At 29.6% G+C, this 12,165-nt stretch overlaps 1 protein-coding gene across 1 annotated transcript; it reads right to left on the bottom strand.

The window, feature by feature from the left end:
* Nucleotides 1–225: 225 nt before the first annotated feature.
* LOC25491649 (cytochrome P450 71A1) lies at nucleotides 226–3,528 on the bottom strand. Its single transcript, XM_013599637.3, has 2 exons — nucleotides 2,607–3,528; nucleotides 226–945 (listed from the first exon to the last, which is right to left on the bottom strand). The coding sequence occupies exons 1-2, from the start codon at nucleotides 3,489–3,491 to the stop codon at nucleotides 337–339; spliced, it is 1,494 nt and encodes a 497-aa protein (XP_013455091.2). The 5' UTR covers nucleotides 3,492–3,528; the 3' UTR covers nucleotides 226–336.
* Between the last annotated feature and the right edge of the window lie 8,637 nt (nucleotides 3,529–12,165).

The raw sequence follows: 12,165 nt of genomic DNA, 5'->3' as shown, positions 1-12,165 counted from the left end.
TAAAACTTATTTTACTCTTGTTATTTCTTAGTAATTTTGTTTTTACCATGAATCTAAATAAAACAATACCTTGAATTAATATCAAGTTTTCTAATTCGATCTCTATGAATACAATCAATTCCTATGCAATTTAGTAAAATCCTATGCTTGTTATTTTTCATAGCATAATCCAAAAATACAAATTAGTAGAAGCAATAAAATTAACTAATTCTTATTCTTAAAAATATTAAAATCAAAGAGGAACACTACATAAAAATCCTAACAAACATAGCATAATAAAAGAAACTAACATTTAGTCAAAAAAGAAACCAACATAGTTAATATAAAGGGATGTATCTACTTAGGGATCTTGGCTATAAGGTAAAGAGGATTCTTCTTGTGTTGAGTGATCCCTGGCAGCATTTCTGTATCAACATCTTCTTTTACCAACCCATCTGGTAAGCTCCAATCAAATGAATAGAGAAGATTTGCAAGGATAAGTTCCAACGAGGCGATTGCCATAGGTATACCGGGGCAAATTCTACGACCAGCTCCAAAGGGTATTAGTTCAAAGTCTTGTCCAATAAAATTTATAGAACTTTCTAAGAATCTCTCAGGATAAAATTCTTCTGGGTTTATCCAAATATCTGGATCTCTCTGAATAGCCCAAGCATTTACATATAATATTGTCTTTGCAGGAATGTTGTATCCACTTATGGTACAATTTTCAATAGATTCCCTTGGCACAAGTAGTGGGGCTGGTAGGTGTAATCTTAGTGTCTCTTTAACTATAGCCTTCAAATAAGGACAATTTTGAATATCATCTTCATATAAAAAATCTTTTTTAACTCCCAAATTTCTTATTTCTTCTTTTACTTTACTCATTACTCTAGGGTTTTTTATTAGAGCAGTCATAGCCCAAACTGATGCTGCTGATGTGGTATCGGTTGCAGCTACAAGCATATCCTGCAAAGAGGTGTTTATGATTAAAAACTTTTATCAAGTTTAACCAAACTTCATTTTTCATCAATGTATATTATCAAAAGTACTTTGAACAGACAAACACGTAAATTGCATCTTCAAATCATTAAACAAAATCTAAATTACGCTATAATGATTGTAATAATATCTAATCTATAAAATTTTACGTAAATCGTTGCAATTAATCTGATCATTACAATATGTCATTCTATAATTATGTACAGAAATTTATAACAAAAGTGGATAAAGAATCAAAGTTGGTCGAATGTTGTAAATAATTTTAAACATAAAGGACTAATTTTAAACAGAAATGAATAAAGGACCTGTTTGAAAATCTAAATTAAGTTAAAGAACATTATGTAGTTTTGTCTACGAAACTGGTATTGTTATGTTGGTGATGGGGTTGATGTTTACATCGACCTAGTCACACTAGCTACCCTATTGAATTTCGATTTTTAAAATAAAATTCATTGATCTATTTACCAATATTTTTATAGATAAATCTTATTGATCTTCTATTTCAATTTATTTCTATTACAAATGATATTCTCTATTTTTTAAGAAATAAAGAGGATTTCAATTCATTCTAACAAGATAGAGATTGATAAAAATTATGTATTTTGTTTACCAAAATTATTGGGAGTATGAACTATATAGATCAATCTGCATTTACTTACGGTTGTGATACGAAGGAGCGATGTGATAAATGTCATAATGTCATGCGATATAAATTATATCATCTTCTTGTTTTTACTTTCCTCTCCTCTCATAACTCTCAATCTTTCTCTCTTGATTATACTTTTTCTTACTGAATATAGAGAGTAAGATTAAGAGAGAGAAAGAGAGTTAGGAGAGGAAATAAGGAGAAAAATCAACAAATGTGAGTGTATACACTTTAAAGCAAAGAGGAAAAGGAGAAAGATAGAGGGATATGATAAATGTGATAGTTTACTGACGTGATAGAAAGAGAGAGATAAAAAGAAATAAGAACTATGTTGAAACAATGTACGAAATTTAGAGATGACTATTTATCATTGTTAAATTACAACTATATGTGTTATAAGAGAATTACCAACTCTTGCATGGGAACAACATCCAATAAAATTTATCTAGACACACACATTATTAAATTTAAAAGAGAAATAATATTAACTGATGTCACTATGTTATTTATTTTTTAATTTATTTTCTTTGCAAGTGTGTGTCCAATTTTTTTTGATTTGGAGTTGTGTCAAGCTAAGTAATTTGTTAACACCGTATATATACTAAAAAATATATAAAAGTTAATAGAGAATATCATTTGTACGAGAAATAAATCGAAATAGAAGATTAATACGATTTTATTTCGAGGGGATTAATAAGATTTATTTTTGACAATGTATATCAATATATATAATAGAAAAATGCTAACATGTGCCTTTAAGGCACATGTGAACTCAATGTGAAAATTATGTCTTAGAAACTGAGGCAAATTATTTGTTAAAAGGTTAAAAGTTAATTTTTAGTAACAAATACTTTTTATCTGTAGAATCTATAACATGTGTCCGGTCAGCATGACCTAGTATAATATATACTAAAACAAGAGGTTCACAAAATCATTTAAAAAAAATAAAAGTTTAATAGGGAAATGAATTAAATTATCATACCATGAGAATCCCTTTGATGTGATCAAAGTTGATATCAAATGAAAATGAACGTTTTTTCTTGAGTTCGAGCAAGACATCAACAATATCCTCTTCATCTGTAATATGTTCTCTATTTGGATCCAAATGTTCATCAATAATCTCTTGATAAAATTCATCAAACTCCTTGAAATTTCTATCAACACGACCATGCAATCCTCTGAGCTTATCAATCCATCCCGTGAATGGAATATAATCAGAAAAAAAGCTTGTTGCAAGCAAAGCTTGAAACTCATGCAACAATCCATGAAACCTACTCTTCTCAATTTCATCATCTTCATAGCTTTTCCCAAAAGCAATTCTACAAATTATAGTACTTGAGAGTGAAATCAATAACTCACTCAAATTTGTAACACTTGAAGAATCAGCATGCCCTGAAATTTTTTCGATCATTTTCTTCACCTCAAATATTCTTATAGAAGAATAGTACGATACACGTTTGGAGCTAAAAATATGAATAACACAAATTTTTCTTATTTCTCTCCAAAAATCACCATATGGAGCAAAAACAATTTCTGACCCATTATAACACAATATGTTTTGACCATATGATATAGGTCTATTAGAAAACACATGATCATTGTTTTTGAATACTTCTTTGGCAATTTCAGCTGAAGAAACAACAATAGCTGGTCTTAAACCAAGTTTAAGTGAAAACAAAGGACCATATATCTTTGAGAATTGAGAAAATTGAAAATGAAGATTTGAGATATCTAGTTGTAGAAGATTCCCTATTATTGGAAGGCCTTTAGGACCAGGTGGATTATTTGTATTTGTTTTATGTTTGTGGAAGAACATATGTAAAGGTAGAGTTAGACACAAAACAAGTAAAAGTAGTATCGACAACATTGTTGCAACTATGAAAGGAAGAGAATCCTACTCTCTCCGTTCATTTTTATAAGCACATTCAATATTCAAAGTAATTGTGTCCAATAAGCACTACTTGAAAATATCAAGTTTGCTACGAAAAAGGGTTAGACTTCACAAAGCAGTGTGTCTTGGTTTCAATATTGGTGGCTGTATTCATGTGTAGGGTCCAACGCAAATAAGATTAGGGTTGGAGAGAATCATGCTTATGTCATATGTGCACATGCTTGTGGGACAATTATTTCTATTTTTGACATGCATGTGGGGAAATCATTTCTTTTTTTGGACAAATATATGCATGTGGGACAATGATATTTAGCATTTATATTATTATAGATCTGAGAGAAACATGCATGTGTGACATGATTGAGGTTTTTTCATTTTGGGATTGAAAATGGAGGCTTTTATTGTAGAAAATATAACTCTCAATGCCGCCTCAAGTAAAATAGCCAAACATAAAAAAATATGTTTGAATAATCAACATATTTTTATATCATTTATGTTTGATATTTTTAATTTGTTAACATCAATTAGAGATTATGGATCTTTTACAAACAATTCAAAGGGTCTACCTAATAAAGTTCAGTCTATTATTTCTATGAATATTGTTTTAGAAGGATTGATATTCTCATAAAAAAAATGATAACAACATAGCTTAATTTGTTTTTCGTTTGTCTTTCATTTATGTGTAATTGTTTACGAACTTTTAACTTTAAATGAATATTCGTTGGAATTTTTTTAATAAATTGTATGTTTGAAAATAACTAGTATAAATAATATTATATTAAGGACATATATTTTTTCAAATAAGAACTTCTAATTTGTAAACCTCTACTTTAGAATAATGGCAAGCTTTGCATGCTGAGTCAAATAAAATGCATGGTTGTCAATTGAAATTTAGGAGATTAGTTAATTTAGTCCATCAATAGGAAAGGAATCGTCACATTAGTTCCTGAATATAGATAAATGGTAAAATAGTTCCTGAATGTAGATTTTGTTAGTCAATTTAGTTCCTTAATGTAGACTTCGTTAGTCATTTTAGTTTCTTAAATTGACCAACTGAGTCTACATTCAAAGACTGTTTTGCAATTTCTTTACATTCAGGGACTAAAGTAACCATTCTTTTTCAATATATGGACTAAAGTGACTGATTTCCGGTTGAAATTTTGTAAAGAAATATTATAATATTGTCATGTGTCCATCTATGACGATAATGATTAACAGGTGTCATGTATACAACACAGCAGTCGTCATTTCAAAAAAATATATATAATATATGTTCTGCAGTAGTGGCGGCAGCAAACATTTTCAACGGGAGACGTTGAAAATAAACAAACATCTTCAACGGGTGAAGCGGAACATTTTATGTGAATAATTGACTTAGGATTTGAAGAAAATAAATAAATAAATAAAAGAAATAAAGTACATTGGAATGGAATATTTTAGAGGTTAATTTTTCTTAATAATATAAAATCCTTTTTATTTTGGAGAATAGAAAATCTGTATTAGAGGAGGGTTTTAAGATATTTTAAAGGTTTTTTATTTGTTTTATTTAATGCGTATAGAACTGTCAAAGGGTCTTATATATAGTAATCGAGGGGGTAGATCTCTTTCAACGGCCTTCTATTTTTCATTTACTTTTGTTATTTCTATTTATATAATTCCAGTGGCTAAAAACCAAGCTACATGTGTTTGCTTTCAGTTATGATTAGTGGCAACACCATATGTCTTGTATGGGTATATTCATGTAATCTTCTTTGATTTTAGATCTGAAACCACGGTGGCTGCGTTTGCGCCACCGGTGAACTGATATTGCATTATTTTAAGTGATTATCTTTTGCACACCTTTTGCGAGATAAATTACTTCTCATATTTTAATTCCATTTTGGTTTGTTCAATTTTTTTTATTGGGTTAATTAAGTTTTTGGTCTCTATAAATATCTGCAGTTTTGTTTTTAGTCTCTATAAAAATAAATCACACTTTTTAGTCCCTACAAAATTTTCTATTAGTGTTTTTAGTCTCTGTTAAATTAAAATTTGTTTAATTATGCTTAAACTTCTAGATTTTTTACATACATGTTCATAACATCGTAAGACACCCTTTTATAATATTTTTTTTAGTTTTTTAACATGTAATGAATTAAATATGAATTTTTCTAAAAGCCAAATTTTCAAGATTATATTAATGAAAATTTGGACCTAATAATAAAATTTTAAGTTACTTTTTTGCGGAGGAACTTTGTATAATATTCTACGTAAGTATGTGAAAAATATGTTACAAATTTAAAAATTTATGCACAATTAAGCAAATTTTAATTTTACAAGGACTAAAAGTATGTGTTGGTTCCTATTAAATTGAAATTTGTTTAATTATACTTAAACTTTTATATTTTTAAATGATTTTTAACAAACATGTTAAGAACATTATAATAATCTCTTTTATAAAAAATTAAAATTTTTTAACATGTAATGAATTAAATATAATTTTTTTAAAACGCCAAAAATTCAAGATAAAATTAACGAAAATTTGGACCTAAAAATAAAATTTTGAGCTAATTTATTGTGGCGGAACCTTTTATAATGTTTTAAACAAGTATGTAAAAAATCATTAAAAAAATTAAAATTTTAAGCATAATTGAACAAATTTTAATTTAACAGGAACTAAAAACACTAACGGAAAATTTTATAGGGATTAAAAAGTATGATTTATTTTTATAGGGACCAAAAACTTAATTAACCCTTTTTTATTTATACATGTATTTCTTGTTGTCGCATTTATAAACAACTATTTATTTTTTGTAACCAAAAAAACAACTATTTATTTTTCAGATTCATTAAATAACTTATATATTTTGACGATATGTTATTGAGATACATTTGTTACTTAAAGAATTAAAAAATAAAAAATTATTTATAAATATGACCAGATAAAATATATATCTTTTAAAATCTTATCTCCAAATCTCGCTCATCTCTCTTTTTTCTCCAAATCTTATCTCCCTATCTAAAGCCGCACAAGAGACAATGTCGTTTTTTTACATAAATATCTAGCTCTGTTTTTTCTTGTCGGTCGTCGAAAATTATTTCTCAACGAAGAACAGTATACATTTACAACATCAAAAAGAACAAGTCATTAATTTTTTACTAGTTCTTAAAAAAAAAACCAACGTTTTCCTCCACTTCGAGGTGTGTGTTATGCATTAAGAATGAATATTAATATATTTCTTCAAAAAAAAAAAAAAGAATGAATATTAATATGCTTCTTGCATTCTTGAGGAATGTCATCGAGATGATAACTATGGTTAAGATAACTACGGCTAATATAATATAGTTTAGGTATCTAGAGAAATTTTATGGATATTTGTTTATACTTAAAAATAACCATTTTGTTAGCCAATATTGGGAAATAGGAAATTAGACTATCAGCGATGACAGCCTTTTAGCCAAGTGAAGTATACACTAGTTTAAATAAGGGATACAAGACATTTTTTTAAAAGATTTAATACCTGTTTTTGTGAATAAGTGGTCTTAAATCTCTAAGAAAACAGATCTTGTATTCCTGATTTACATAAGTGATAAGTGATGATAAAGAAGTTGAGTAATGAAGTTGATTCTTTCTCAATGTCACTAACTTATTACGTGGATCGATAAGTTTATGAAATGAGTCAAACATGGTCGGACTGAGCAATAATGCGTGAAACCCCCGTTTCTATAACAACAGTAACCACCTTGAGGAATGAGGGAGAACACATGATCGTGATGGAGCTATGTATTAAGGACCATGTCAACGAATCATGTCAGTAAGGGGAGACATAACATGGAGGGCCACGATCCCATTAGCATGGGAGCTATCACACAACATACCTGTGATATTAGCTGAAAAATTGCTCTTCAATATAGGCCACATGATTTATTTAATAGGCTTAGTTTTTGCTATAAATATTTAGATCATATACTATAATTACATACATCCGATCAATGAAACAAGTTTTTTTCCCGCATTTTTCTCTCTTAGCCATTTTGCCTTTATCTTTCTTTTAAGGCATTTCTTAATGTAGCTAAAAAACTAGCCATACATAATGCTCTACTAGATAAGTAAGGGAATCCACAGTCGAGGGACAAAGTTCCTTTCTCAAAGTCAATCACTTGATGCAAACATAATCATAGTTAAGGAGACTTAGACGACCAAAACTAATTTTCGCTTTCATCAACAATTGTGGCACGACAGTTGTGACAACACAACCTTTACCACTGAAAAAATTCAGTGCCAAAACTATGATGGGTGTATGCACATTAGGTCCTGAAAGAGGCTCAGAAGTACGGAATAATTGTCATCTTCAACAATCAAAAGTAAAGATTCTTAACAGAGCAAGGCTTTAAAGATGTTGGGAATGAGAACTTCCATGAGTACTTCTAATGTTTATGGTACAACTGATTGAAACATTTGAAGCTCCTATAGTAATGACAACATTTTCATTAGATAAGAGATTGACATTGGGGTACATGACATCCTGTATCAAGTATCCAAAGAACTTGTTGACATTGTGAAACCCATGGTTCCAAATGAGATTTGGAGGTAGTGTGAGCCAATTCAAGCAATAATTCAGTAAACAACATTTCATAAGGTGTATAAGGAAGCCAAAATCAAACATGTGTTATCAATCAAAGTCAACCAATTATCACTCAATAGCACCTTAACATGTTCGTCTGATTCCTATTTCTTGCTAAGTATTTTTAAGACAGATAACGGCGGCCACACAGTGGTGATTGATGGTTTTAACAAGACTAACCACCCTTATTTCTCAACCCATGTTCACAATGGGTTGAGAAATTGGTACATTTTCCCAAAGGTTATAAAACTCTTGACTTTGTTACCTTTTCGTGGGAAGTTGGCAAATCAACTATGGAGTACATTGGAAAACGATAACCTGCAAAATTGTTGATTATTACCTTGGTCCTATCCCCAATATTTTATTGGAAATAGAGGGATTACATGACTTATAATATCTAATCATTGACTAATGGGGTGGGAATAGACCATTCCAGACTTTGATAGGCCTGAGTCTGGCCTACGATTTTTTTTGCAAGTGTAAGCATGACCTATGGCCTATCTGTTAGCCTGTATTTTTATTGTTGTTTTTCGGCAGGAAAACTTTCTAGTTGAAGCTAAAACCTTATTTTTGGTTCCAGTCTAGAGATGAGTTACATTCGCCGTATTGTAAAGAGTCTCGGTATATTCAGAATCATATAGTTTTCGACAGAGAAAAATTAAATTGTCTTCGAAGAGGCAAAGTTAAAGGTTGAAAACACATGGAAGCATGTTGGATTTGTCGAAGATTTGTAGTTTTTATGGCGTTAGTTTCAGTTACTTCTTATCGTGTATATATAAAGTTTTTCGTTAGGAATAAGGGTCATAAATCATAAACATATATCTTTATGCTCTAAATATCCAAGTGACCGGGAGAAAAGAGTAAGAAGACAATGAATGTTTGATTTGATGAACCATCTTTTACTTATGCAATGCAAATCAATTTCTTTTAAGTTGTTTTTCTTTCTACTTTGAAGTGTTGTTTTATTTTAATCTCTGAAACTCTTAGTTGATTCTGTCGAACAAGACAATTATCTTCATCTTTTATACATTCAAATTCGTGAACACCATGAACATTCAAAAAAAATTTAGAAAACATTTGCACAACATTTCCTAAGATTTTTAGTTTGATCCTGCAAGCAATAAACTTAAAACTTGCGCTTGTTTACCAAAAACACCGGTAAACACTATTATATGCCTATTTAAAAGTTTAGTCTCAATGAAAGTCTATTTACAGGCCTACTTCATATTAAAGTCATTAATTAGTCCATTTTATCTATTTATAAATAGGCTAAATCGGTCTTAAACTCTATTTCATTGTAAGACTTATCTATATATCACTATAAGACGTTAAAAAGTCTTTTTCACTATTAGACCTTAAAGCCTATTTAAAAAGTCCATTATTTGAGTTTCTTGATTTTCTTGTTTAAAATAAATTATATTTTAATATAAATAAAAGATAAGTTTTAATAATATGCATAATTAGGTTGACCTATTAGGATTCGTAGACTTTTTTTATAGCATAAGTCTGACCTATTTACTTAAATAAGCTTTTTCAAAAGTCTAAGCCCAACTTATTTAATAAGCAGGCTAGACTAAGTCAGGTATAAATAGGCTAGATCGTAGGTTCCTGTAAGCCGACATGGTCTTTTCCCAACCCTAACTATTTAGGAAATTAGGAATTTGAATAGTTTTGATTGTTAATTAGTCATTCTGAACTAGTAATGCTCGTTTTGGTTGCTTTGTGAAGCAGGTTGAAGATTTGTTGTGGTGATACTAGAAGATACATCATTATAAAGGAGTTAGACGATGTATCAAGATGCAGCGCTCAGAAAATGCTTGGAGATGTATCGTAGTGGGTCATCTAATATGCAGGTACAAGTGTACAAACTCTTGGGACCCTTGTATGCCAATTCTTATGGGCTAAGTTCGATTAGCTGTCTCTAATCATCGTAGTATGAAGAATAAAATAATATTTGAATAAATATCAAGATAAGACAAAGACATCTCATAGAAGAAATTATTACAGGGCACAACTTGTAACGGTTGAATTTGATTATTGACATATCTAAGCTAATGTCCAAGTTGAGGCCATGAATAAAATTGACATGGGTTTGGCTAAGAAAGAAAAGCGTTATGGGCACCTCACCTTACAAGTTGGTGTATGCATGGATTGGCCTTGTCTTGCACATCGAAATACACTTGCACTACCTCAAAATTCAAAAACAAAATGACTTATTCAAAAACAAAATGGTTACGAAAGGACGATCCATTATCCCTTCTCCTTTTTTTGCATAGCAGAATATGCATGCACTCAACAGGGCCATTTTTTTCTATTAAAATTTTAACTAGGGATTTTGTTCCTACATAAGAGGTAGTGTCATACCTACCCATATACTTTATGAAACGACATTATGATATTTTTGTAAAGGATCTAAATGATATACAAATTGACTTCTATGCTCGGTCAATATGGGTAATATTTTGATCAATTATTTTTTGTTGTTGAGTTAAAGTTTAGGTGAGTTAGATTCTATTACTCATCATATTATGGTAGACCTCAAGTTTCAATAAATGCTCATAAGGTATTTACATAACACTACTATAGTTGTTCTCACATCAATAACGAAAGTTAAACCCACAATTTTACGGGTGAATAAACTCTTTATCAAATGAATCTATCTTCATTGGTGAAATATTTTTATCACTTGATAAATGCTACAAAATCAAACTATATTCTAAAAGAGCGGTGCTATATAGCACCATGCCCTTTCCCCCACGAATTTGTACGACAGGCACAAACAACACACAATTTTATCTATAAGCTTGGAATATTATGCTAGTTTATCCTTTTAAAAGTACAACAATAAACTAAATATACTAAACCAAAAAAGTAAGTATAAGATAAATAATGATGCTACAATCACCGTCACAGTTGATATCACTACAGTCCTAAGGAATGTTTTCTCCAATAGGATAAAGATTAAAGTGCAAAGCATAGAAAAGTTTATTTAAAGAGATCAAACACATCAATCAACTGTTGTTGTCTGTTTGCTCTCCCTATAACTAGAGTTGTATCTCCTTAATTTTTAAGAGATCAAACACATCCTCTTTCTAAAAATAAAATAAAAAACAGATCAAACACTTCCTAAACTAGCAACTTCGAAGGATACTCTATTGAGGTCCTATATCTTACGACATTTTTCTAAATTGAATAACTTCTAATCTAAAGTTATTTTAAGTATTTTATCCTTTTAGTACAATTTTTTTGGATAATAAAATTTCAAAAAATGCTTAATATAAAAAGCTATTTTGAATAGCTTTTGATAAAAATCATTTGAGAGATTTTTTTTTTGAAAAAACATGTAATTTTTATGATGTAAAATCTATAACAACGAATATCTAAGTTAAATGTCAAAATTACTCTTTTAATTTAGGAAAAAAAACGAATTTGAAATAAATTTTACAGTTTTTGACTAAGTTATCCTTAAAATGATTTATAGAAATAAAAAAAAAAAAACATGAGTAAATTTTACTGTGAGATTAATGCATGAGAAAGCTATGCTGCATTTGTGAAGGAACATCCTTGCTCATGGTTGATATGGTTAATATACCTCCTCATCTCTTTGATATATCCCTCCTCATATTTTTATTGAGCCTAGTGTCTTTTATATTTTTTCCTATTTATAGGCTGGACCGTCCCTGATAATTTCAAAGCTCCATTATGATCTTGACAATTTTTTATTTAAAAAAGATTGAGAAGAAAAATCTAAAATCACTTATAATGAGAGTTTACAAAGGTGTAGTTAAACATGAGTAATGGTTTAAACATGACTTTTAACTACAGACAAATACACATTTATTATCTGCTCTAGAATGGGTTCACGAGCTTAATCTTGGTCCTATGGATTTTGAGATGGATGCGAAAAAGGTTGTTGATAATTTCTTATCGACAAATCATGATGCAACTGAGTTCGGAAATATCATTCAAAATTGTCAATCTCTTTTTAGGAATTATTATGAAAACTCTAAGGTAGAGTTTGTGCGGAGACAAGCAAATGAGGCAGC

The sequence above is a fragment of the Medicago truncatula genome, chromosome 4 (assembly GCF_003473485.1).
Source record: "Medicago truncatula cultivar Jemalong A17 chromosome 4, MtrunA17r5.0-ANR, whole genome shotgun sequence".
In the NCBI taxonomy this organism is placed as follows: Eukaryota; Viridiplantae; Streptophyta; class Magnoliopsida; order Fabales; family Fabaceae; genus Medicago; species Medicago truncatula.
This window is presented reverse-complemented; position numbering and strand designations above follow the sequence as displayed.

Coding starts and splice junctions, on each gene's coding strand:
- LOC25491649 (XM_013599637.3), bottom strand. CDS start 3,491: ATGTTGTCGATACTACTTTTACTTGTTTTGTGTCTAACTCTACCTTTA. Junction 946..2,606: donor ACATCAAAGGGATTCTCATG/GTATGATAATTT, acceptor ACCTCTTTGCAG/GATATGCTTGTAGCTGCAAC.